At 31.5% G+C, this 22,564-nt stretch overlaps 1 protein-coding gene across 3 annotated transcripts in view; it reads right to left on the bottom strand.

Moving 5' to 3' along the window:
• LOC115876798 (latrophilin Cirl) overlaps positions 1 to 8,663 on the bottom strand; it is a 78,268-nt gene extending 69,605 nt beyond the window's left edge. For all 3 annotated transcript variants that reach the window (XM_030892742.1, XM_030892743.1, XM_030892745.1), the window contains exons 1-2: positions 8,453 to 8,663; positions 2,461 to 2,560 (exon numbers count right to left, since the gene is read on the bottom strand). In XM_030892742.1, coding sequence (XP_030748602.1) covers positions 2,461 to 2,560; positions 8,453 to 8,464 — 112 coding nt within the window. In that variant the 5' untranslated portion in view covers positions 8,465 to 8,663. The remainder of the gene's footprint in view (positions 1 to 2,460; positions 2,561 to 8,452) is intronic.
• Between the last annotated feature and the right edge of the window lie 13,901 nt (positions 8,664 to 22,564).

The raw sequence follows: 22,564 nt of genomic DNA, 5'->3' as shown, positions 1-22,564 counted from the left end.
CTAACATTTTTGCTAACATATGCACTGGTGAATCTGTCGACACTTTTTTGGCATCAAAATATGTCGCACTTTTAGTACCTTTACCTTCAAAATTTCATTCAAATCGCTAAAAGCACTTTTACGTGGGGAATCTCTCAACGAGAAATGGCATGTTTTTTTAAAACACCCTGTATAAATATATAATAAACAAATAAATATATAATAAAAAAAACATAATAAACAAATATGGCCATTGTGAGGCTGCCATAAGAGGGTTGAGTTCGAAAGAGAACTCCAAAAAATACTTTTAAAAATAAGGTAAAATCTCTATTTCTTTATTAGATTACACTAATTTATAAATGATGATATTATGTTAAAGCAGTTGAAAAACTTTTTATACCAAGCCGTTCAAAATAGTTCAGCAGTGACAAAAAAGTAAAAAGTAAAGATTATTATACAAGTAGCGGCCTAACCAGTATTTAATATGTAAGGGTAATTGAAGCTCGGTATAGGTAATGATACAGCCGTACACTTCACTACACCCAACGTATACAAACAGTAATGACTTAAATAGTGTGTACATGAACTATTTAACAAGTTGTTACGGGAAGAAACTGAAAATGGGTACGTTAATTGGCAAAAAAACGTCGACTTAAACAAAGCGGCACCGAAACGACATGGCAAATATATTTTTAAAGTATAATCGAGCTGAAAAATATGCGAAATGCGTCCTAAATCGCATCATAAGTACATTTATTTCGCAAATAGCACGTATTTTAAAATAGAAATTATCGCACCGAGTAAATTATACATTATAAACGCACAAAATGTCATTTGCTGGTCCTTTTATGCGTGTGAATCATTTTTCATCTAATCGGTGGCAATATTCATATCTTTTAGGTAAACAAAACACTTGATAAATAATGTTTAATCTAGTGTACTGGATACCTCATTGTTCGTTTTATCTAACCTCATATTAGTAATTTCCGCTCAAGCATTTTCCTAGAATGAAATTTCATGAAATTTCTCCCCTTCAAAAAATTGTTACAGAGAAAATATAATATCACCAGCCTAAAAATGGGCTTAGGGTATATATACAGTAATTGAGAATATTCTTGATTACAGACACTGTTATACGAAAATAATAAAAAAATACTGACATAAATTTGATATCTTTCTTTATTAAATATACCATGAAAAACAAACCAATTAGATAGAAAATTCCTTAATATTATATTATATTCTATTACTGTATTACATTCTTTCTTAATTTTATTTGTGCTTTATTTGTTTTATATTTGGCTTATAGATACGTATAATAGATACAATAAAATACCACACATCGAAAAAAGGCGTTAAAGTAGCCTAAGAAATAATAATCTGAACTTTTTTTTTATTTATTTTTTAACTAATTTAGATTAGTTGAAAAAAAAATAGTCACCGATAGAAATTTCAAAGACCACTCTGACGTCGTTTTTTGCGATCATACAATACAGGGTGAGTCTTAAATAAACGCATTTTTAGAGGTGGTATATTTCGAACCCTGGAACACGTCTATGACGTTATTTTCGCTGAAATTTTTGATAATATGGCAACTAAGGTTTCCAATCATCGGGATCGGGATCCCGTTTTGAAATCTCGGGATTAGAACCTATAATCCCGAGAGTGGCTATCAGAATGAGGAGTTTAAAGAAATACTTAATAAATATGCAGTTATATAACAGATATAAAAAAATAAGAAAAGAGCTTTATTAAAATTGACAAAACAAAGGAACATTCATATTTAATAAGTAAAAAAAATACAATTCATGTTGAAAAAAAAAATTAAATATAGTAAACAGGGAAATATAACTTTTAAATTGACTTGAAATTGATTTTTTCTGGATCCCTGGATTTAATATCGGGATTTCCGCGATAAACATGAACACGGAGATCCCGGTTTAGGAACCCTAATGGCAACATAGTAGTAGATTAAATTTAGTGGAACAAAAACCCAGAAAAAAAAACAGAAAATTTGAAATTTTTTAAGCAAAAGTTATGTTAAATTTTCAAAATAAAATATTTCGGATATAATAGACTTTTTAAAAAAAGGTAGAGAGAATATGTTTCTTTTATCGAGATCTAACCAGCCCCGAAACATGTGCAATTTTTAAGACTCTCTTTTTTTTGTATATATTCTAATAATTTTTTTACTGTATATAATAAAAAAAAATATTTATATGGGGATAAAGTGTATCTAAATTATTCTATATGCCTTTAAAAAGTTGTTGAGAACATTGAATTTTTAATGCTAAGCTTTTTTATTGGGCTGTCAGTCAAACTGTCTACGAACTTTTTACCGAAAATAAAATATTGCCACGATCAAATTGAATTTGGGAAAAAAAATAAAACCGGAGTTGCTAGATGGTTGTTTGCGTCGATGTTCGATATTTATTTGAGGAAAACATGTCGATACATTAATGAAAGTTGCCTTGTACTTACCTAAAGCTTTTGCTGTCGTCTCTGATATAACAACAAAGGAAAAGAGTAAAAGTAACAAACCGTTCCTAAGTTTTCCATGCCAGGCCATGTCACCGTCACCCTGAAAAGATTACCGAAGAAAAACATTAGTTTTCGAGCCACCATCTTATTAATTTCTACATTATTCAAAACAAAAAATCGATACCTCCATACGAATACATTACACCAACTACATGTAAGTAAGTGTGCTTCAAAATTAACTTTTTTTTTATTAGACATAGCACAATGGACTTTACTTGGGCGAGACAGAAAAAAACACGGAAAACGTAACGCTTCAAATTTATTTTAATGGTTTTCTTAAATGCATACAGTAATTTTTATATACATATCTCGCTGTTTATGACCACACTACTCACAATATTTACGTCATATTCACCTGAGCCTTAAAAACAGCATTTACAGCTACAAGATAAAGAATGTGTCATTCGTATTCCAGCTATCAGCAATATGTCGTGAATGCATTTTTATCAGTGATTTAAATACGTCCACAAAAAGCTTTTTTATCCAAACTCTCTTTTTCCTTGAATTTATTTCCTTGAAAATTTAACCGGCAGGCGAAACTATGCTTAATTAACGTAATAAGTAAATATAGGTTCAAATTAAAGCGAAAAAAAGTAAATTTAAAGGCAGAATAAATTAATGATCGATACGTAGTGAACTTATAATCATGGAAAGCGATATGAAAAACTTATGAAATTATGACTACGTCAACGCTGAGTGGTTTTTATTAATTAATGTGCTATTTCCATTAGCGGCTAAAATTTCAGAGTAGATTTCGCCATAAAAAATAAATTTATTCAAAAAACATGCAAATACGCGACTTTATAGAACATTACAGTGATAAATCCAAAGATAAAGGAAGATGTTTACTTTAAATATTTGAGCATATTAGTGCCCCTATGCATTATTTACATAGATAGCGAAAATGCGTTAATTTTTTAAACATACACGCCAAACAATGAGGTACTGAAATAATAGGTGGAGAGATCTCTATAGAGACAAATCTTTCAGCCAAATTGTGGGCGACAGTTCAAACAACCAGAGCATTAATATTTTATGCGCTTTCAAGCTTAACTGCCTTCGCTCTTTTCAGGAAAATAATAAAATCTTTCGATAAAACGCTCAACTATATTAATAAGTTCATTCCGGCAAATCATACCCAAAACCACAAAGAGAAATAATAATGAGGTGAATGAAATCAAAAAGATATTTGAATAAAAAAAGTATAGACTGTTATGTTATATGTCTTATGATTTCTGTAGGTATAAGGGCTTCCGTTTTGATTAGTAGTGGGAACTATCGAATGAATACTATCGAAACATTCGATAGTTGCAATTCATTCGAATAATTCGATAGCTAGTAAGAAAACATTCGTTGAAAACTATTCGAATAAAAATTATCGAATAGATGCGTCATCTGCCTTGAAATAAAAGTTATAATTCGCAAACTTTTCCAATTTATGACAATATCTTCCCTCCACGTTATTTGATATTAGCGGAAAGGATCCCTCAAGGAAGCTATTAACCCCGAATGCAAAAAACTCCATAGTGCTGCTTTTAGTTGTTCTACCAGCAATTTACACAAATTTCTTTGCGTGCCTCCGCAGTATTAATCAAATTTTATAAAATGCCGCTTTTTTCATGTATTTTATTTGCTATTTCTGTTATATTTCTGTTATACACCATTCCCTTCGGCCTATATAAAACAGTACCTGCGTTCTAAATTCCGTCTAGGAAAGGCAGAAATAACAGCAGTTTACCTGGAGTTTCATAAAAGGCTTTTAGGGTAGGCCAGAGCGAGTACAGGGTCGCACATTAAAAGAGACCACCTTAAATTTAATAAGAATTTATACCTTAACTAATTTCAGGAATAATTTAATTTATATTTCATGTCCCGCCGCACAGTGCTTCGTCCCATGGACAAAAATCGAAAAAAAAGTTAAAATTTACTAATATCTCAATATGTAATTTTTTACTTATAGCAATGTTCAACCATCCTGTATATTATTTTTCACAAAAATACATTTTTTTTCACGTTTTTTGTTAGCAAATATTTTCACTAAAAATAAGTTTTGCGATCATTATCTTATATCAGTGAAAAGAATAACATTCATAGTAGTTCTGTATATGGAGTTAAACGGTACGTACTTAATTGAAAGCCACTATGGATATTGTTAAACAAGGTATGTACTTTAAATTTATTTCTGAACAAGTTCGTTATTGTTTAGTTTTTATTTATTTTTTAAGATGATTCTTAAATGGGTATAAAAATTTTACATTTTCAAACTTCAAAAAGGCATTAAAAAAAAACATATCAAAACATATCGTATTTATTGAATATTTTTGTTGCCATATTTATACACTTTTAATTTTTGTATAGTTCATCTGCGTCTGCTTGCGACGAACTTTATTTTATAATACTTTTCAGATGGAGTAAAATTGATAAGCAATGCCGATCTGGTTAATACTTGGCTTCATCATAAGGACAAGAACTCAAAATTATTTATATTTGAAAAAATGTGTTCTTTATTAGATATTGATGAACATTCCAGTCCAATGAGATAACCACTTGTGCCTGAGCCCACTATGTTGGAGCGAAACGTGGCATAAAAAATGTGTCCATCTTTCAATTTATTATAAAACCTCATACCCAAGAAAACGAAAAAATAATATATGGATATGGTCTATTAGAGAGGTAACTATTAACATCCGAACCCCTCATACCAACAAAAAGAACAGTAACAACGCGAAAAAGTAACATATTAGAAAATGATGTACAGAAATATCTTATATGTGAGGATATTTCATCTACCTGTGATTTGATATTATAAATTAGGAAGATTCTGTCAGCAGTGATTCTTCTGAATCAGAGTAGTAACGATCTATGCATTTTTCTGTCCTAAAGTAAATTTATAGTATCTTAAGTTTTTTTTAATTAAATATAACATTAATGTCTCTTTTTCATTAAAGAAAAATATTTTTATCTTATATTAGGCTTATATTGTAGGAATCATGTTCTAATGTTATTTCAATTTTTTTTTATCACAGAGATTTATTTAATACTTACACCGTTTTCATACTATAAATTATTATTTCCTTAGATGGAACACAGCTCCAACATTTTTATTATTTATAAGATTTTTTTTCATAAACGTGGGACTAAGAACATCATCATTTAGTACAATGAGAGTACTCATCATTTGTGTCAAATAAACCTAGTTTGAATAAATTGCCTACAATAAAAGGGAAGTTTTGCATTTTTGTCCTCTAGAGCCATATGTTCGAAGCACTGTGCGCCGTTCTAGTGAGTACGGGCATATTTCTGTCACAAATACAAATTGAATTTGATGACAATAAAATAATAAATAAGTCGCATCCCATATAATACACTTTCTAAGCAAAGTTTTGTTCGGTGTCGCTGAAAGTTGGGCCCGTGCAAGTCTCATATTTCTTGAACAATTTGCTTGTTTGCTACAATAGAATTCTGAAATGGCGAATTTATCTCTAAATTACGCCGTAAGAAAATGCTGGAATAAATAAATTGTTTAACAAGTTAAAACTAAGCAAAATTTATTCGTTTCCTTAGAAATGCCAATAAAAAGGTCCCGAATTCAATTTGAATTTTTGAATGAGCTTCCGGAAATTGAATCGTACATAATGTCTTCATTTCGTGATATACAATCCAATAAGAGACCGTTATAAAAAAGTTAATGGTCTGGAGATCTCTAATTATATATTAAGCTGTGATATTTGAACCATGATGAAATATAATAATAGCCAAACAAAGGAACATTACAATGAGTTTCTGGTAGAACTTTTTTTTTTGGAAATAGGTGATTATAATTATAATAATAAATAACTACTGTACTTCATATTCGATATTATTATGTAAAACTATAATATTTTCTTCAGTGAAGTAATTACTAAATTTTGATGAAGACTTTTTAATTATAGAGAAGGCTTTTTGGTTAGGAAGATTAAATCAAATGATAAGGATAACAAAAGGAAATTACATTTAAAGTGTAATGATTTTAGTGTGTTAGTTTTGTTGTTAATTAATTTCTAAGGCAAAGAAAACAAAGTCCTCCTACACTGGGTGCCTGCTCACCAAGGGATAGCAGGCAATGAAAAAGCAAATAATCTAGCTAGGAAAGGAGCGAACACTCCACTAACTGGACCAGAACCGTTCTGCTTTCCAAGTGGTAACCAACTCAAGGCGGAACTCAAGAACTTGGAAGATTCCATCCGCAACCTGGAATGGAAATCTTGCAATGGTCTAAGACACTCGAAGAAGTTTCTGAGGGCTTATGATCAAGAAAAATCACAGATCTTCCTGGGTCCGAGTAAGAACAATCTTCGGATTGTCACGAGGTTTTTAACAGGACACTGTCTCCTCAATGAACACCTCAGTAGATTGAAACTAAGAAGAAACGGCGAATGCAGATTCTGTGGGGAAGATGGTGAAACACCAGTACACCTCATCACTGAGTGCGCCGAGACGACAACCAATAAAAAGTAATAACAACTTAGTAAGAATTTAATTATAAAAAAAATAAAGAATAACATTCCCAACAAGTGGTGATACGAGTCAAATAGAGAACTACAACATTTGGTGGCAGCGACTACAAGATTGGTGACGACGGTGGTCCAATCCAGGATCACGACAGGGGGACACAATGGATCTGTAAGGTCGAAGTGATTAACCCCCCTCCCACTCATTCTAAAAACCATTTCCCAAGTACCTTAAAAAAAGCTACGTAAGATTTATTAGTTTCTGAACCCTCGAAAAAAAAACGGTGTCGTTTAGATGTTACAAACGACAATAAGTCGAGTTTAATACGTTTTTTTTGTCTGTCAGTAGTAGCTATCGGAGTGAAACAAGTATTATAATGACGCAAAACAAGAGAAAAACCTTTTTTAAGGTAAAAAACGAGGAGATGTGAAACGTATGCAGAAGAATGCGACGGTCGTCGGCAACAATTTCAATGCGAGCCGTCAATAAAATGGGATTTTTTAAGATCATTTAATAAGCAATGCGACAGTCAAAGATGGCAAGACAGATCCACAGTCTTTATTCAAAAAATACGATCGCATTTAACATTTAAATCGAGAAGGCTGTGCCGGCAACCGGTCTTGCGTTTTGTGCATACTGCCACGTATAAATCTTCTCTATAGGGTGGTCTGGCTCATTCGCCTTGCTCATACCATCTCTAGTCGCAATCAACAGAAAAAAATACACCAGAATCAGTTAATAACTGATCGGGATTTTTTTACAATTAAAACAAATTTCTTAGTGGCTAGGGCTATGAATAATAATGGTTAAAGAATTTTATTCAAACTCATATTAAACATTATTTTCTCCTAATTATATTTGTTAATATACTAACTATAATATAACTATCTATTTATTATAAAACCTGTTCATTTTAGTTCATTTAATTATAAAATTAAATTATTCAGCTCCGGTTCTACAGACATAGCTTAAACTTGAGTTCAAGTGAACTCTGCAAAATGTTGAACTCTATTTAGACATAATTTTCTTGTAGTATGAGATTATAAGATGATTAAAAGCCAAATTCAAGCCTCAAAAATGAAAAATTTCTGAACTAAGTTCCAAGATATGAAACCCTTGAACAACTACCGTTTCTCTAAATACCTATTTTTATACTTAAAATGTTTTTTTTTAATTCTTTAAGCCTTCAATCACTTGTAAAATTATATTGGTAAATTCTTTATTTTATTTGAGACACTGTAAAGAAAAATAATTATCTAACAGAGAAGACTTTAAAATACCAAAAGAATTAATACAATAATTAATGTTGAAATAATAAGAAAATAAAGAGTCAACATGGTAAGGTGTTGCTTTATTCGAGAGCGGAGGAAAAAACGACCACTCTGTAGAAAAGAAGAGTGAGCGACTGAAAAAAAGGAACAATCGGAAAAAAAAGACTTACTCTTATTAACATAATAGTAATCCATCGCAGGACGGTGATAGACGTTCACTTTTCACAACACAATAAAACAAAAAGAGATAGAGGTATCGATAAGGGACCATCGTCAGGGAAAAAATCAAGAGAGAAGAAGAGGCAATAGGAAAACTTTAAATATCGGAAAATATCGGGTCTCGCTGCTGCGTCGGGAGGCAGGCAACCGGCAAACCCAGCGTCGCACAAAGGACTAGTCTTCCACTTCACGTGGATGGATATTGGTAGACTGTGCGCTGTACGGCGCTGGCTGATTCAGGTCAGGACTGGCGAAACTTTTTGGGCTTATTCCTTATCTGGCTCACGTAGAAGGAATTCCGAATCTTGTCGAGAATATACTTCCAAGATTGGTACTATTCTTTGCTCAACGTTTTTATCGGCGAAAGAAACAAAAAGCTCCCAGCTTTCGATCTTCTTCAAATTCTCAAATCTTTTCTATAATTTCTTTTCCGCACGACATCCAGTGCTTTCCTAAAACCGTTGCCATCGTGAAATAAAGGACTGATGGTTTACGAGTGCCGTCACAATAGTAGGCAATGAGGTTATAGATTGGTACTGTTATTTGCTTAACGTTATTATAGGTGAATGAAACAAAAAGTTCCCAGCTTTCGATCGTCTTCAAATTCTCAAATCTTTCCTATAATTTTTTTTCCGCGCTATATCCAGAGTTTTCCTAAAACCGTTGCCATCGTGAAATAAAGGACTGATGGTTTACGAGTGTCGTCACAATATTAGGCAATGAGGTCATAGATTGGTCCTGTTCTTTACTTAACGTTATTATCGGAAAAAAGAAACAAAAAGTTTCCAGCTTTCAGTCTTCTTCAAATTCTGAAATCTTCTTTATAATTTTTTTCTGCACGATATCCAGAGCTTTCATAAAACCGTTGCCATCGTGAAATGAAGGACTGGTAGTTTACGAGTGCCGTCACAATAGTAGGCAATGAGGTTATAGATTGGTACTGTTATTTGCTTAACGTTATTATAGGTGAATGAAACAAAAAGTTCCCAGCTTTCGATCTTCTTTTCCGCACGACATCCAGTGCTTTCCTAAAACCATTGCCATCGTGAAATGAAGGACTGGTAGTTTACGAGTGTCGTCACAATAGTAGGCAATGAGGTCACAGATTGGCACTGTTCTTTGGTTAACGTTAGTATAGGTGAATGAAACAAAAAGCTCGCTGCTTTCGATCTTCTTCAAATTCTTAAGCCTTTTCTACAATTTCTGTTCTGTCTCTATAATTTCTCAGTGCTTTGCTAAAACCGTTGCTATCGTGAAATGAAGGACTGATGACTTACGCGTGATGTCACGATAGAAGACAATATGTTAAATAATATTATCATGAAATTTAATAAATAGATGATAGAGCGATATATTATCTTAAAATAGCTACGAATATTGTAAAAAAAGTTATGCTGTAACCGTATCTATGTATTTCTATCATTTTCTAAAAAAAATTCTATTTTTTCTAAAAAAATGACTAGTCATTAATAAGACCAAAATCAGATGGTTCAAACTTGCCTTCATCTTGAACAGCACTCGTCCACAATACTCTCTCTCTCTCTCTACTCCTACTAATTAGTAAATAACAGTAATTACAACAAAATCGGTGACTATCTCTTAGTCAAAATATAAAATAGAAACAAATTCAATAATTTATTTTGGAAAAAAAGCCTAAATCATTTTGTGAAAACAATTTGTTCTTTTAAATAACTCAGGAAGATACAAAAGTTCGATTTGTAGAGAGAAATAATTATTGTTTAATTACAAAACGGTACAACACGAAATAATTACAACACAAAATCTCTTTATAAAACTTGTATTAAAATTCCATTCCAAAAAGTTATTAAAATTTAGAATTTATAACTAAATTCCGTACCGTTTTTACTAAATTAGTTTTGGGTATTAATCCCAAACAACAAACTAAGTAGTATTTTTCCTATATAATACAGATTTAATGGGGCCCACAATGTGATACCGAGTATCATTATTCTCATGAATATATCTAACAATATTTTAAAATAAATTAAAAATGAGAAAGAATACTTAAGCTAGATAGATCCAGAACTGTCACTTAGTACATATAACGTCTAAATATATTCGTTGGCCTATCCCATGTAAAAAAGACTGTTAATATTTAATGCTGGAGGGACTTGAAAAACAATTCAAACATAACTTTATTATTAATGACATAAGAAAAGAAAATATACGGCGTAAAAATGTACGTCTTCATTAAGTGGAATCATAAATTTTTAAATATTAAATCTAATACAATTAGAAAAAAACGTCAATACAAGAAACAAGAAAAAAGTTATTATTAAGAAAGTTTTGCTGGAGTGTATTAAATTTTTTTCTCTCCCCAACAAAAAGGGCACTGGAAATTCTAACTACATCCTTGCCACACATTTCTAACGAAATGAATTCTGCTTTATGCAGCATTTTATAATAAGGTACTTAATATATAACGAACTCGTTACAACTTTGTTACAAAGCGTTAGTTTTTAAAACGCTACTAGCTTCGAAAAAGGATCTTTTACATAAAAATTCGGATTTTGGGTCGCTGTTAGACTTTCAAATTAACACACAGTATGCTCTAATTGGAAGTTAAGATCTCAAAAAGCAAAAATATCATTCTGTAAATGTTCCTTTCTAAAAAAGGTATGTATGCGTACGATTTGGAGTGAGTAACAAAGCTTATCTCATTTCTACCTTGATATTATCGTAAAACCAAATGCAATATTTACTTAAAACTATAAAACATTCGACGTATTGTGGCTAAATGTATTGTTTATTCGTTTAACAATCGCGTATAAGGAAATTGTTGTAGTTCTTTATTGACCAAAATCATTTCGAGGTTTCAACAAATCTATTACAGAAATAAAACTTAAACGGTCTAGTAACCATTGAGGAAAAGGCACTATTTCTGAACAATGTACTGTAACAGGTATCTTGGAAATAAAAATGACAAATACGACAATGACAGCTACCTTAATTAATGTAGAGTTGTTTAAACAAATGGGCTAGAAAACGTTAGGAATTTTCAGGTAGTAATTAATTTCAAACAAACTTATTTCACAAGAATGTTCAGGTTATGTAACAATTAACAGATTAATTAGAAAAAATATGGTAAACTGTTGATATATTGACTAATAATTCCACTCTCCCAAAGGTTTTGTTTGCATTTAAAAGTGCTATTGCAACATAAAAGTATTACATATTTTACATTCATCTTTTATAAAGAAAATAGCGGATGCTTTTAAAATCTATTATTGTCAGTAAAAACAGCTAAATTTTTTATATTACATTTCCTTATAACCGCACATTCGTCAAAATAAGTGATCTCAAATTTTCATGAGTTTTTGAACAATTAAGTAATCTTATTCCCAAAATTATGTAATTTTGACGTTTTCTAGAAAAGTCCATTATATTACCTAATCGAAATAAATGAAAATCAACAATCTTGAGACTCTCTACTACTTGTAGAATTGTTTGCATATGAGAATATAATGTTAAAAGGGAGACCCGAAACAGAGATAACAATACAGGCTGTGTCGCATCGATGGCAAAGGATTGATTTAGATGAAACCGACAAGGAGACAATGTTTAAACGTCCCAAAACAGTATAAATGGAGGACAGGAATTTTAATAATTACCAAATGTCAAAACGGACCACATGGCACGATGTGGAGGAACGGCATACCCATGGGCTTGGCATTCCTTCCTTCCTCAGATCACGAGTTGGTAATTTGCCCAATGTCCCGCACAACGTTGCCACGCAAACCCATTTTTAATCGAATCCAACGATTTCTTCATGCAGAAAAAAAATTAAACAAAACATACCTGAATAACGAAATTTTAGAGACAGCGTTTTGTTAAAAACAACGACAAGTATTTGTTCAATATTATCTTATTTAATTTATTATTTCATATCAGTCAATGCACTACACTACTGACATAGATTAGAGGACAAAATCAATGCGGTAGATGCAAGATAACATAATTACATTAATTAAAACCAAAAGAAATTCAGTTAATGCATTTATTAACGACATAAACAAAGTGCAATGAATTAATTGCATTATGATATCTAATCTGTATTTTGCTGGTGTTTGACATCGTAATTACCAAGCAAAAAATTCAACTTTTTTCGGATGGGACACCCGGTATATTATATAATTAAAATTCGAAAAAATTCTAAAATGGTGGAAGAGAGTTCAGCTGAGATCAAGATTAGGTGAATGAGAACGTAGCCTAGGCTAGAGGCGCGCTCACAAGATCATTATACTGTCACTATATTGATTCTAGTATACCTTACAACTATTCCGCTTATTCAATAATCTATTTTATGGAACTACACGATGCAGAAGAAATCTGGAAGTGCGCAGAGTTAAAATTAATGAGTTAATTATTTTATTTTTGAGTCATGACTTGAATAAAATTAGACTCAATAAGTTGCTACAAAAAATAGGAAGAGAATATAAAGGTTTCCGAAATAAAACTCGTATTTGGCTGGACATTAATTATTATTTATTCCATTAAGTATGGAAATGGTTTATTATTAGCGACGTTACGCATAAAAATCAATTAGCGCAGAAATCGAGTTAAAACATTTGAAAACTATTCGATTAAATCGAAATTTTATTAAACGGGAAATATCCACTTTCATATTCGTTTTATCGGATTTTAATTTCCTAATATTACTAGAAATTCATCGAATTACTAGGAAATAATGTTTTAATTAATGTTTTTGAACCGTAACGCTATTGACAAAATAATTTCAGTGTATGTCCTGAAAGGTCATCGAGTCAGTTCGTCATACGAATCTAAAATATTGGCAGTTTGGATAACGATTAAAAAGCACTGAGTTGGAATGAGTTGTGCCGTAATAATCGGCAACGTTGCAACGCACACAATTCTACGTCTGTCTCCAGGTGGATTCTTGTTCTTTTGTATTAAGCCCTATATATCGGATAAGAGATTCTCTTTTTTTCGGGGCTTTTTTTTATTCAAAATATAGCTCGCAGATTTTGATTCCTTTTTTTATTCGCACTCGCTCGATTCATTATTGGGAGGGTGGTTTTTAATCAATTTTATCAATACAATGGTCTGAGTTCTCATAATTTGTTATTAAATATATACGTAATATTTTTTTAAGGAAGACATTGAGGATATTACCTTTTTTGTATAACTTCATGGCTTTTTTCGATCATACTGTACATCTATCCTTCACTTTGAGAAGTATATTTATTCCATCTTTCCGTGGGCTGACTTGACCAAAATAGCCAATTTTAATGCTCCAGTTTTGTCATGTATTTATAGGTTTAAATTCTTTCATTTTTTGATAAAATCGATTTTCTTGAACCCTTTTTTGGAATAATTAAATTAAAAATAGTAAACATAGTCATAAAATTATGAAAATTTCAGATTTTGTAGGAAATTTTATGTAGATTCAGAATATGTACACTAATAAAGATGTGGGTGCCTTGTATTTGTGAGAAAATTAATTTTTTGGACTCTTGTTTTTAGCTATTTTTGATGACGGTCAAAACGTCCCCTATTTCTATTAGTGTTCTCGTAAAACTACAATGGCCTATATTTTCTTGTTCTACACCTTTTAATTAGTAAATAACAGCAGTTTTAACAAAATCGGTGACATGACAAAAATAGTCAATTTTCATGACTATAAGTACGGAAAAAAGTCGAAAAAATGCCCCTTTTTGGCTATTTTTTATATATTTTCAAAGGCCTGAGAAAAAAAAATAAACATAGTCATAAAATTATGAAAATTTCAGCTTTTGTAGGAAATTTTATGTAGATTCAGAATATGTACACTATTGAAGACTTAGGTACCTTGGATTTGTGAGAAAATTAATTTTTTGAACTCTTGTTTTTAGCTAATTTTTTATGATGGTCAAAACGTCCCCTATTTTTATTAATGTTCTCGTAAAACTACAATGGCCTATATTTTCTTATTCTACATCTCTTAATTAGTAAATAACAGGAGTTTTACTATAGAAGACTTAGTTTTCTTGGATTTGTGAGAAAATTAATTTTTTGGACTCTTGTTTTTCAGCTATCTTTGATGATGATCAAAACGTCCCCTAAGGCCATTACTGTTCTCGTAAGACTACAGTGGCCTATATTTTCTTATTCTACGCCTTTTAATTAGCAAATAACAGTAGTTTTAACAAAATTGTAACGAAAATCGCCAATTTTCAAGACTATGGAAAAACGTTGGGGGTGTTAATGCATTGGTTAGGTTAGGTTAGATAGGCTGGTTATTTGGAGGGTGGTAATGCATTGGTTAGCCTGATTATTTGGAGGGTGTTAATGCATTGGTTAGCCTGGTGATTTGGAGGGTGTTAATGCATTGGTTAGCTTGGTTATTTGGGGGTGTTAATGCATTGGTTAGGTTAGGTTAGATATTCTGGTTATTTGGAGGGTGGTAATGCATTGGTTAGTCTGGTTATTTGGAGGGTGTTAATGCATTGGTTAGCCTGGTTATTTGGGGGTGTTAATGCATTGGTTAGGTTAGGTTGGTGGGGGAATGTTTGAAGCAAGTACGCAGATCACATCGATTTCGAATCTTACTGAACAAATCCGGGAAAAAATATATTTTAAACAATTGTGCTAAAATACTGTGTAATGATTTTATTGTCAATTTATTTTTATAGTGTTTTTGTTTTGCCTCGTTTATTATATTTTTAATTTTTCGTGTTCTTAAAGTGCGTACTAAATGTAAAAAAAATGAATATAAAGTAGAACGTTTTCGTCGATTTTACACAGGGTGAGTATGGCAACACTGTGCATAACCTTGTATTTTACTGTCTTTATGAAGGTTATAATAGGGAGTTTTCGCATTGAAATGTAGTGAAAATTTGGAATTTTTGGCTAACTTTTGCACATTTTCAAAGGCCTTAGAAAGATAGTAGTCGTAGGTATAAATTATAAAAATTTCAGTTTTAACAAAATTGGCGATATAACGAAAATCGTCAATTTTTAACTCGCTTTCAGGCAAAAAATATTTTTCAGGAAAACGTTTTTTGTATAACTTCGCGGCCTTTTTTCGATCATACTGTATGTCATATCATTTATTTTTAGAAGTATTATATTTTTTCCCTTTGTGCGTAGGCTCGTCTTTTGTATTAAGCCCTATATCGGATGAGGGACTCTTTTTTCCTCCTTTGGTAGTCTTTTATTCAAAAATATCGTTTCTGCCGGGGCAAAGACATATTTATTTTGATTTTTAGAAGGTGATTTTCGAAGGATCAAAGCCAACGCACGACAAAAGATTCCCTCCTATCGTTAGTACTTCCTCCTGTCGTTTTGTCTCTACGTTTTCGCTAACAAGCGTTTTCTACGTTTCCCCAAATAGCTTTTGATAAATTCTTTTCTTCTACAGGGTTTGCCATACCCGCACAGTCTTAGTATTTTTACATACATACTATAATCGTTAAGAATATTAATAAAATATTAAAAGCTGCAAATTTTTGAAGCTTTCAAAGTTTGTTTTTAATTAAAAAAAAGTCTAATCAAGTTTAATCGGAGTCAAGAAGTGGCATTACCAAAATTCAACAACTTTTTCCTGTTACATTGTTAATAGTAAACAATGCAATGGAATTATAAAATTAAGAGTACACGTAAAACATTTTAGGTAGTTTAAAAGCACATTCGAACTAACCGGATTGATTTTTTGGAAAAGCCTAATTTTTGTTGACAGACATTACCTGGAAAATGAATTATTTACTGGATTTTTTTTAAAAAGTCTGTATTAAGTGTTTTCAAATGACATAAAATTAATTTATTTTTTTGGGAAAAAGCAATTTTCCTGGCAGACATAGGCTGGAAAGTAAAACACAGAGATTTTTTTAGAAAATTAAAAAATTTTTTACTCATAGGTATATTTAAACAAGCTTTAAGGAAACACAATTATGTCAAAAAAACATAAAATAAAAAATCAGTGTTTTTTTTCGTCAAAAAAATATACATGTTTATATACAAGGTTCGGCATAAGTGTAAACCTGTAAGTGTAAAACCTTTTGTAAAGTGTAAAACTTAAAGTATGTACTAGGATGTGAGTGGATCGGAATGATTTTTTTTTAAATGGAACACCCTCTATATAATTGTATTTTGGCTTCCTTTCAGATCACTTTACAGGCTCTGGTGCACAATAGGTCCCCACGCATTTAACACTTTTTTGGGATTCTTTTGCAAGATTATCTTAAACTGAATATTTTTAAGCATAAAAATTGTTGGATGAATGTGTTTTATCTTTAAAAAGCGGCAAAAAAACGTATTTTAGGTACAGGCGACGGACAGTAAATATGTTAAATTTTCTACACGGATTCAGTAAAAACATCACATATTAGTACTTTATTACCTTATATAGACGTGGAATGATCTAATTTAAGCACAAAAATGTAACGAATCTTCTTTGTAAGCATAAAAATTAAGAAAATATATTTATTTACATCAGCTCAAGCTAGCAATTTTATGACTTTTTCGATTGACAGTTAATCGATCATCGGTATGTCATCTATGGCCTTCGCATAGAATTTGCGACGTTGTCAATAAAATTACTTTATATGATTTTCTTCTGAAATAAAGTTGTTGTGGAGGGACTTAAAACGGTAAGTTATCACTTTAGTGCAACAAAAATTGAACTGTCTAGTAGCTTATTCGTTAGTGTGGATTATTTTAAAGCAATTTCTGAAATAAAATTTGCGGATTTTTCAGGTTCTACGAAAATATAAGTTTTTTTAATATATACTGTTTTTCGACGCGTAATCAATGAAGTTTTGTCATTAGGCTCAATTAGGTTAGCCTGGTTATTTGGAAGGTGGTAATGCATTGGTTAGCCTGGTTATTTGGAGGGTGTTAATGCAATGGTTAGCCTGGTTATTTGGAGGGTGGTAATGCATTGGTTAGCCTGGTTATTTGGAGGGTGTTAATGCATTGGTTAGCCTGGTTATTTGGGGGTGTTAATGCATTGGTTAGCCTGGTTATTTGGAGGGTGGTAATGCATTGGTTAGCATGGTTATTTGGAGGGTGTTAATGCATTGGTTAGCCTGGTTATTTGGGGGTGTTAATGCATTGGTTAGGTTAGGTTAGATAGGCTGGTTATTTGGAGGGTGGTAATGCATTGGTTAGCCTGATTATTTGGAGGGTGTTAATGCATTGGTTAGCCTGGTGATTTGGAGGGTGTTAATGCATTGGTTAGCCTGGTTATTTGGGGGTGTTAATGCATTGGTTAGGTTAGGTTAGATATTCTGGTTATTTGGAGGGTGGTAATGCATTTGGTTAGTCTGGTTATTTGAGGGTGTTAATGCATTGGTTAGCCTAGTTATTTGGGGGTGTTAATGCATTGGTTAGGTTAGGTTGGTGGGGAGTGTTTGGAAGTACGCAGATCACATCGATTTCGGAATCTTACTGAACAAATCCGGGAAAAATATTATTTTAAACAATTGTGCTAAATACTGTGTAATGATTTTATTGTCAATTTATTTTATAGTGTTTTTGTTTTGCCTCGTTTATTATATTTTTAATTTTTCGTGTTCTTAAAGTGCGTACTAAATGTAAAAAATGAATATAAAGTAGAACGTTTGCGTCGATTTTACACAGGGTGAGTATGGCAACACTGTGCATAACCTTGTATTTTACTGTCTTTATGAAGGTTATAATAGGGAGTTTTCGCATTGAAATGTAGTGAAAATTTGGAATTTTCAATTTTTTTTTTTCGTAGAAAAAGTGGTTCATCCAACAATTTTTTTCTTTTAAACCATTCTATTAACTATGGGATCCACATTAAAAATTAAAAAAACCACGATTTCGTGGGGACCTGTTCTGCACAAGACCCCACTTTACATACTCCTAAGATATGAGTAAATACATTTCGATAATTTCAGAGATATTAATAAATAAATAAAAAATATATATTTATTATTTATTAATATGTCTAAAACTATTGAAATATATTTACACATATCTTAGGATCATGTAAAGTGAACTGAATGGAAGCCAAAAATGCAATAATATACAGGGTGTATATATACACTTCAAAAAAAAATCATCCAGATCCACTCAATCGTTTTGAGCCACCCTATTGAAGTTAAAATATTTTCCTGAAATATATCCTAGTGCATACTTTAGGTCTGCACTTAAACAAAATTCTCAAGTTTTTTATTCTAGGAGCTACAGATGACCGACGCACTATTGCTGGATCCTGTATAGAGCACATTTTAAACTCCTTATATTAGCGATGGGAACTATCGAATGAATTAGACTATCGAATGGTTACTGAATGAATGATTTCAACTATCGAATGGTTTTATTCGAATAAAATCATTCATTCATTTGTATACTAAAGCATATGTGACAACCTCGCCGTGCGACTAAATGGTTATCGTTGAGCCACGACTATCGAATGTTTTTGATAAATGAAATTTAGTATTCGTTTGATTTTTGTGTGCGTCAGTGCATTATTAGTTCTTCCAAATTTTTATAACTTCGCCTTATAAATACTGTGCTATTTTTGCGTTTATTAAAATATTTAAAATACTAAAATAGTAGTTTTTTTAATTGACGATTGTGTGCGTGTGCAGGTGGTCAAAATTTTTCCGAAAGTTTGTGTGATTTTCCGTAGCCCGATCTTTCAATTATTTAATTTTATATGGTATATGGTCTATTTTTTAATGGGAAATTTTGAGAAGTAGCAATTTTTAAGAGAGATGAGATGAACTTACAATTAATTTTAAAAATACATATTTGTATTTTAGATGTTTTAATAATATGAATTAGTTGAACTTAATAATTATATTAATTAATGTGGTTAAGTAAATGGTTATCGAACTCAGACTATGGGGTGAGAAAATTAAATTAAAAGTTTTACACGTGCCAATTTAAAAAAAAGTTAACGATGTTTGTATTTTGTTTATGCTAATTCTCTTACATGTAGTTTTTTGCGAAGAAATATTTCATTTATTTTTTAGTAAGTAAATACCAGTAAAAGTAAATATTATTATTATTAAATAGTAATATAAAGTACCGAATATAAATAATTTGATTTCTAATTTTTTATTTATATTTTCCTTTCATTACACTGCATGCTTAGAAAATTAATAAATGTTTATATTTCATGATTTTAAAGTTTGTTGTTAATATAACAAATTAGTTCTGTAATTATTATTATTTAATAAACCAACGTTGCCACAAAAAATTTAAAGACTATATTATTTTTAAATAGGATCTAATATAAATAGTCTTGACATCTAATTTGTTGTTTATATTTTGCTACTACGTAAAAAAATATTTATATTAAATTATTTTAAATATTGTTGTTAATAGGTATAACAAATTATTACTGCTATTATTATTTTTTATTAAACCTGTCTTTGTTTAAAAAACATTAAAAATCATTTTCCTACATCCAAAATAACAAGTATTATTGCAGTCTAACAACAGAACATTAATAAAAAAAATGCAAAATATATAGACATACTATCCCTAACTAACTAAAGCCAAACAATTATATTCTTTGCTAATATCAACTAATACCAATATATGGCAACAGCGCCCTTCATAATGTATTTTCTGTGTAAATACTAGCACCTCAATAAAAAAAATAATGTGATGCCGGCTTCTTTCATAGTATTGCCACCGACCGCTGTCGGGTTTCTCGGAAAGAAACCTACGTCGCCGGGCGACAACTAAAATCCAGTTAATATTTTATTATAATCGATCCTGACCAATAAATGAATTTCATAAATGAATGAATTTTATAAATGAATGGTTTTTGCTGCCGAATTACTAGAATAAAATATTTCAAGGCAGATGACGCATCTATTCGATAATTTTTATTCGAATAGTTTTCAACGAATGTTTTCTTACTAGCTATCGAATTATTCGAATGAATTGCAACTATCGAATGTTTCGATAGTATTCATTCGATAGTTCCCACTACTACCTTATATATCAAGATCATCTGAATTTTTTTTTATATAAATATGTTATTTCTTTAATAGATTTAAATAAGCTTAAAAATATTAAGAGGAAAAAAGAAAGAAGTCTTCTCAAAGGACAGAAAATCATGTCAAGAAAATCTGTAATGTAAAAAATTAATGGTTTTTCGTGAAAGCAAAAAAATTATTTATATATAGAGAGCCAGCGAGAGACATTTTGAACCCCGTGTATATATAAAGCGACTTGACTATCTGAAGGATCGATAAATATATAAAGGGGATTTTAATAGAAGCGGGATGGAGATGGAGGAGCGAAAGTTGGCCTCGGGCAAAAAGCTAATGAAGAAATCCTATTAAATTCTGTTTTCGAGGTATATTCGTTAGGTTAACACCGATTGGACCTCCGCTTTAATTTTTGTCCCATTACATTTTTATTTTTTTATTAACCAGATTTATGACGACGCAATTATTGTCGCTCTCAGCAAATTGTTTTTCGAAAATTTAAATTAGAAACGATACGCCAGCCGAGGGGAAGAAATTGACTTCAAGATATACAGGGCGGTCCGAACTGTATTCCGGAAACCTATTCGGCAGCCTATTCTGCACATAAAAAAAGTAAAAAAGTTCGTATAAATGTATGTCCAAAAATGCTTAATTTCCGAGACCCAGGGTGTAGAAATTTCATTTTTATTTCGATTTTCTCCAAATAATTTCTGAAGTAGCGTCAATATTTCGAAGAAAATTGGTGTCTGGGCGTTTTTTGGAATGAGAAAATTGATTTTGATGTAAAAAGTAAACAAGGTATACCCTGGTCTACTACAGGCTTGCGTATATCTGCAAAGAACATGCGCTCATTATCTCACCTTAAGAATTTCACGGACAGCGTCTTCTTTCATAATTACGTGAAACTTTATAGAAAGGTTTATCGTAAGACTATGAAAGCTGCTAAGGACATTTATTATAATGCGAGGCTAGCCAAAGCCGGTAATGTCGCTAAGGAGACTTGAGCTATTGTAAATGACTTAAGGAATAAGACTTCTTCGTCTGGCACAGTCTTTAATTCACCTGAAGATTTAAACACTTACTTTGTTAATGTGGCTAAAAATTTAGTTAACACCATAACTCCTTCCCATGATTCACTTTCATATCTTCCTAAAGCAAATGAGAATTTACACAGTTTCTTCCTCACGCCCGTAGCATTAGATGAGCTCCGTAGTACAATTAATAGTATTAAAAACAATTCCTCATCTGGGACTGATGGGCTTACTCTCGAAATGTTCTTTGAACTTCCTAAATGTACATTAAACCATCTTACTACTTTAATTAACGTGTCATTCCAAAAAGGAGTTTTTCCAAACTGCCTTAAGACAGCAATAATTATTCCTCTGTATAAAGGAGGTGATAAAGATGAAGCTTCGAACTATCGGCCAATTGCACTCCTGCCCACATTATCTAAGATCATTGAAAGATTGGTTAAAAAAAGATTTCTATCTTTTCTCCTTAAATATAAAATACTTACTACCCATCAATTTGTATTTCTAAGTAACAGTTGCACAAATGATGCTATGTTCGACCTTTTTAATAATGTATACTCTAGCCTGAATAACCATCACTCTACAGCTACAATTTTCTGTGATTTCTCTAAGGCTTTCGATTGTGTAAATCATAATATCTTAATTAATAAATTGCAATACTACGGTTTCGGGGGAGTGCCGCTCGAATGGCTTAAGTCATATCTTGGCAACAGAAGGCAGCTTGTGAGGATTGATACGTCTATGTCTTCTTGTAAGCCTATAGAATGTGGTGTCCCTCAGGGTTCAGTACTTGACCCTATTTTGTTTCTGGTGTTTATCAACGACATTGCAAATCTGGACATTAGCGGTAAAATCTGCCTCTTTGCGGACGATACTAGTTTCACTTGGAGCGGCCCAGATGTTGCGGCGCTATATGATACTATATCCAATGACTTACGCACCATTAAGTCTTGGTGCGATTCTAATCTCCTATGCCTCAACCTATCAAAAACTAAAGTTTTGTCATATAAAAAGTACTATAAACCTTTTGTACTTAATAACACTACTATTGACGTCGTGGACTCTGTGAAATTCTTAGGACTTCTTGTAGACA

The sequence above is a fragment of the Sitophilus oryzae genome, unplaced genomic scaffold (assembly GCF_002938485.1).
Source record: "Sitophilus oryzae breed Bouriz unplaced genomic scaffold, Soryzae_2.0 scaffold_1440_pilon_pilon, whole genome shotgun sequence".
NCBI classification, from domain to species: Eukaryota; Metazoa; Arthropoda; class Insecta; order Coleoptera; family Curculionidae; genus Sitophilus; species Sitophilus oryzae.
The sequence above is the reverse complement of the archived record's forward strand: the minus strand, read 5'-3'. Positions and strand labels throughout refer to the sequence as shown.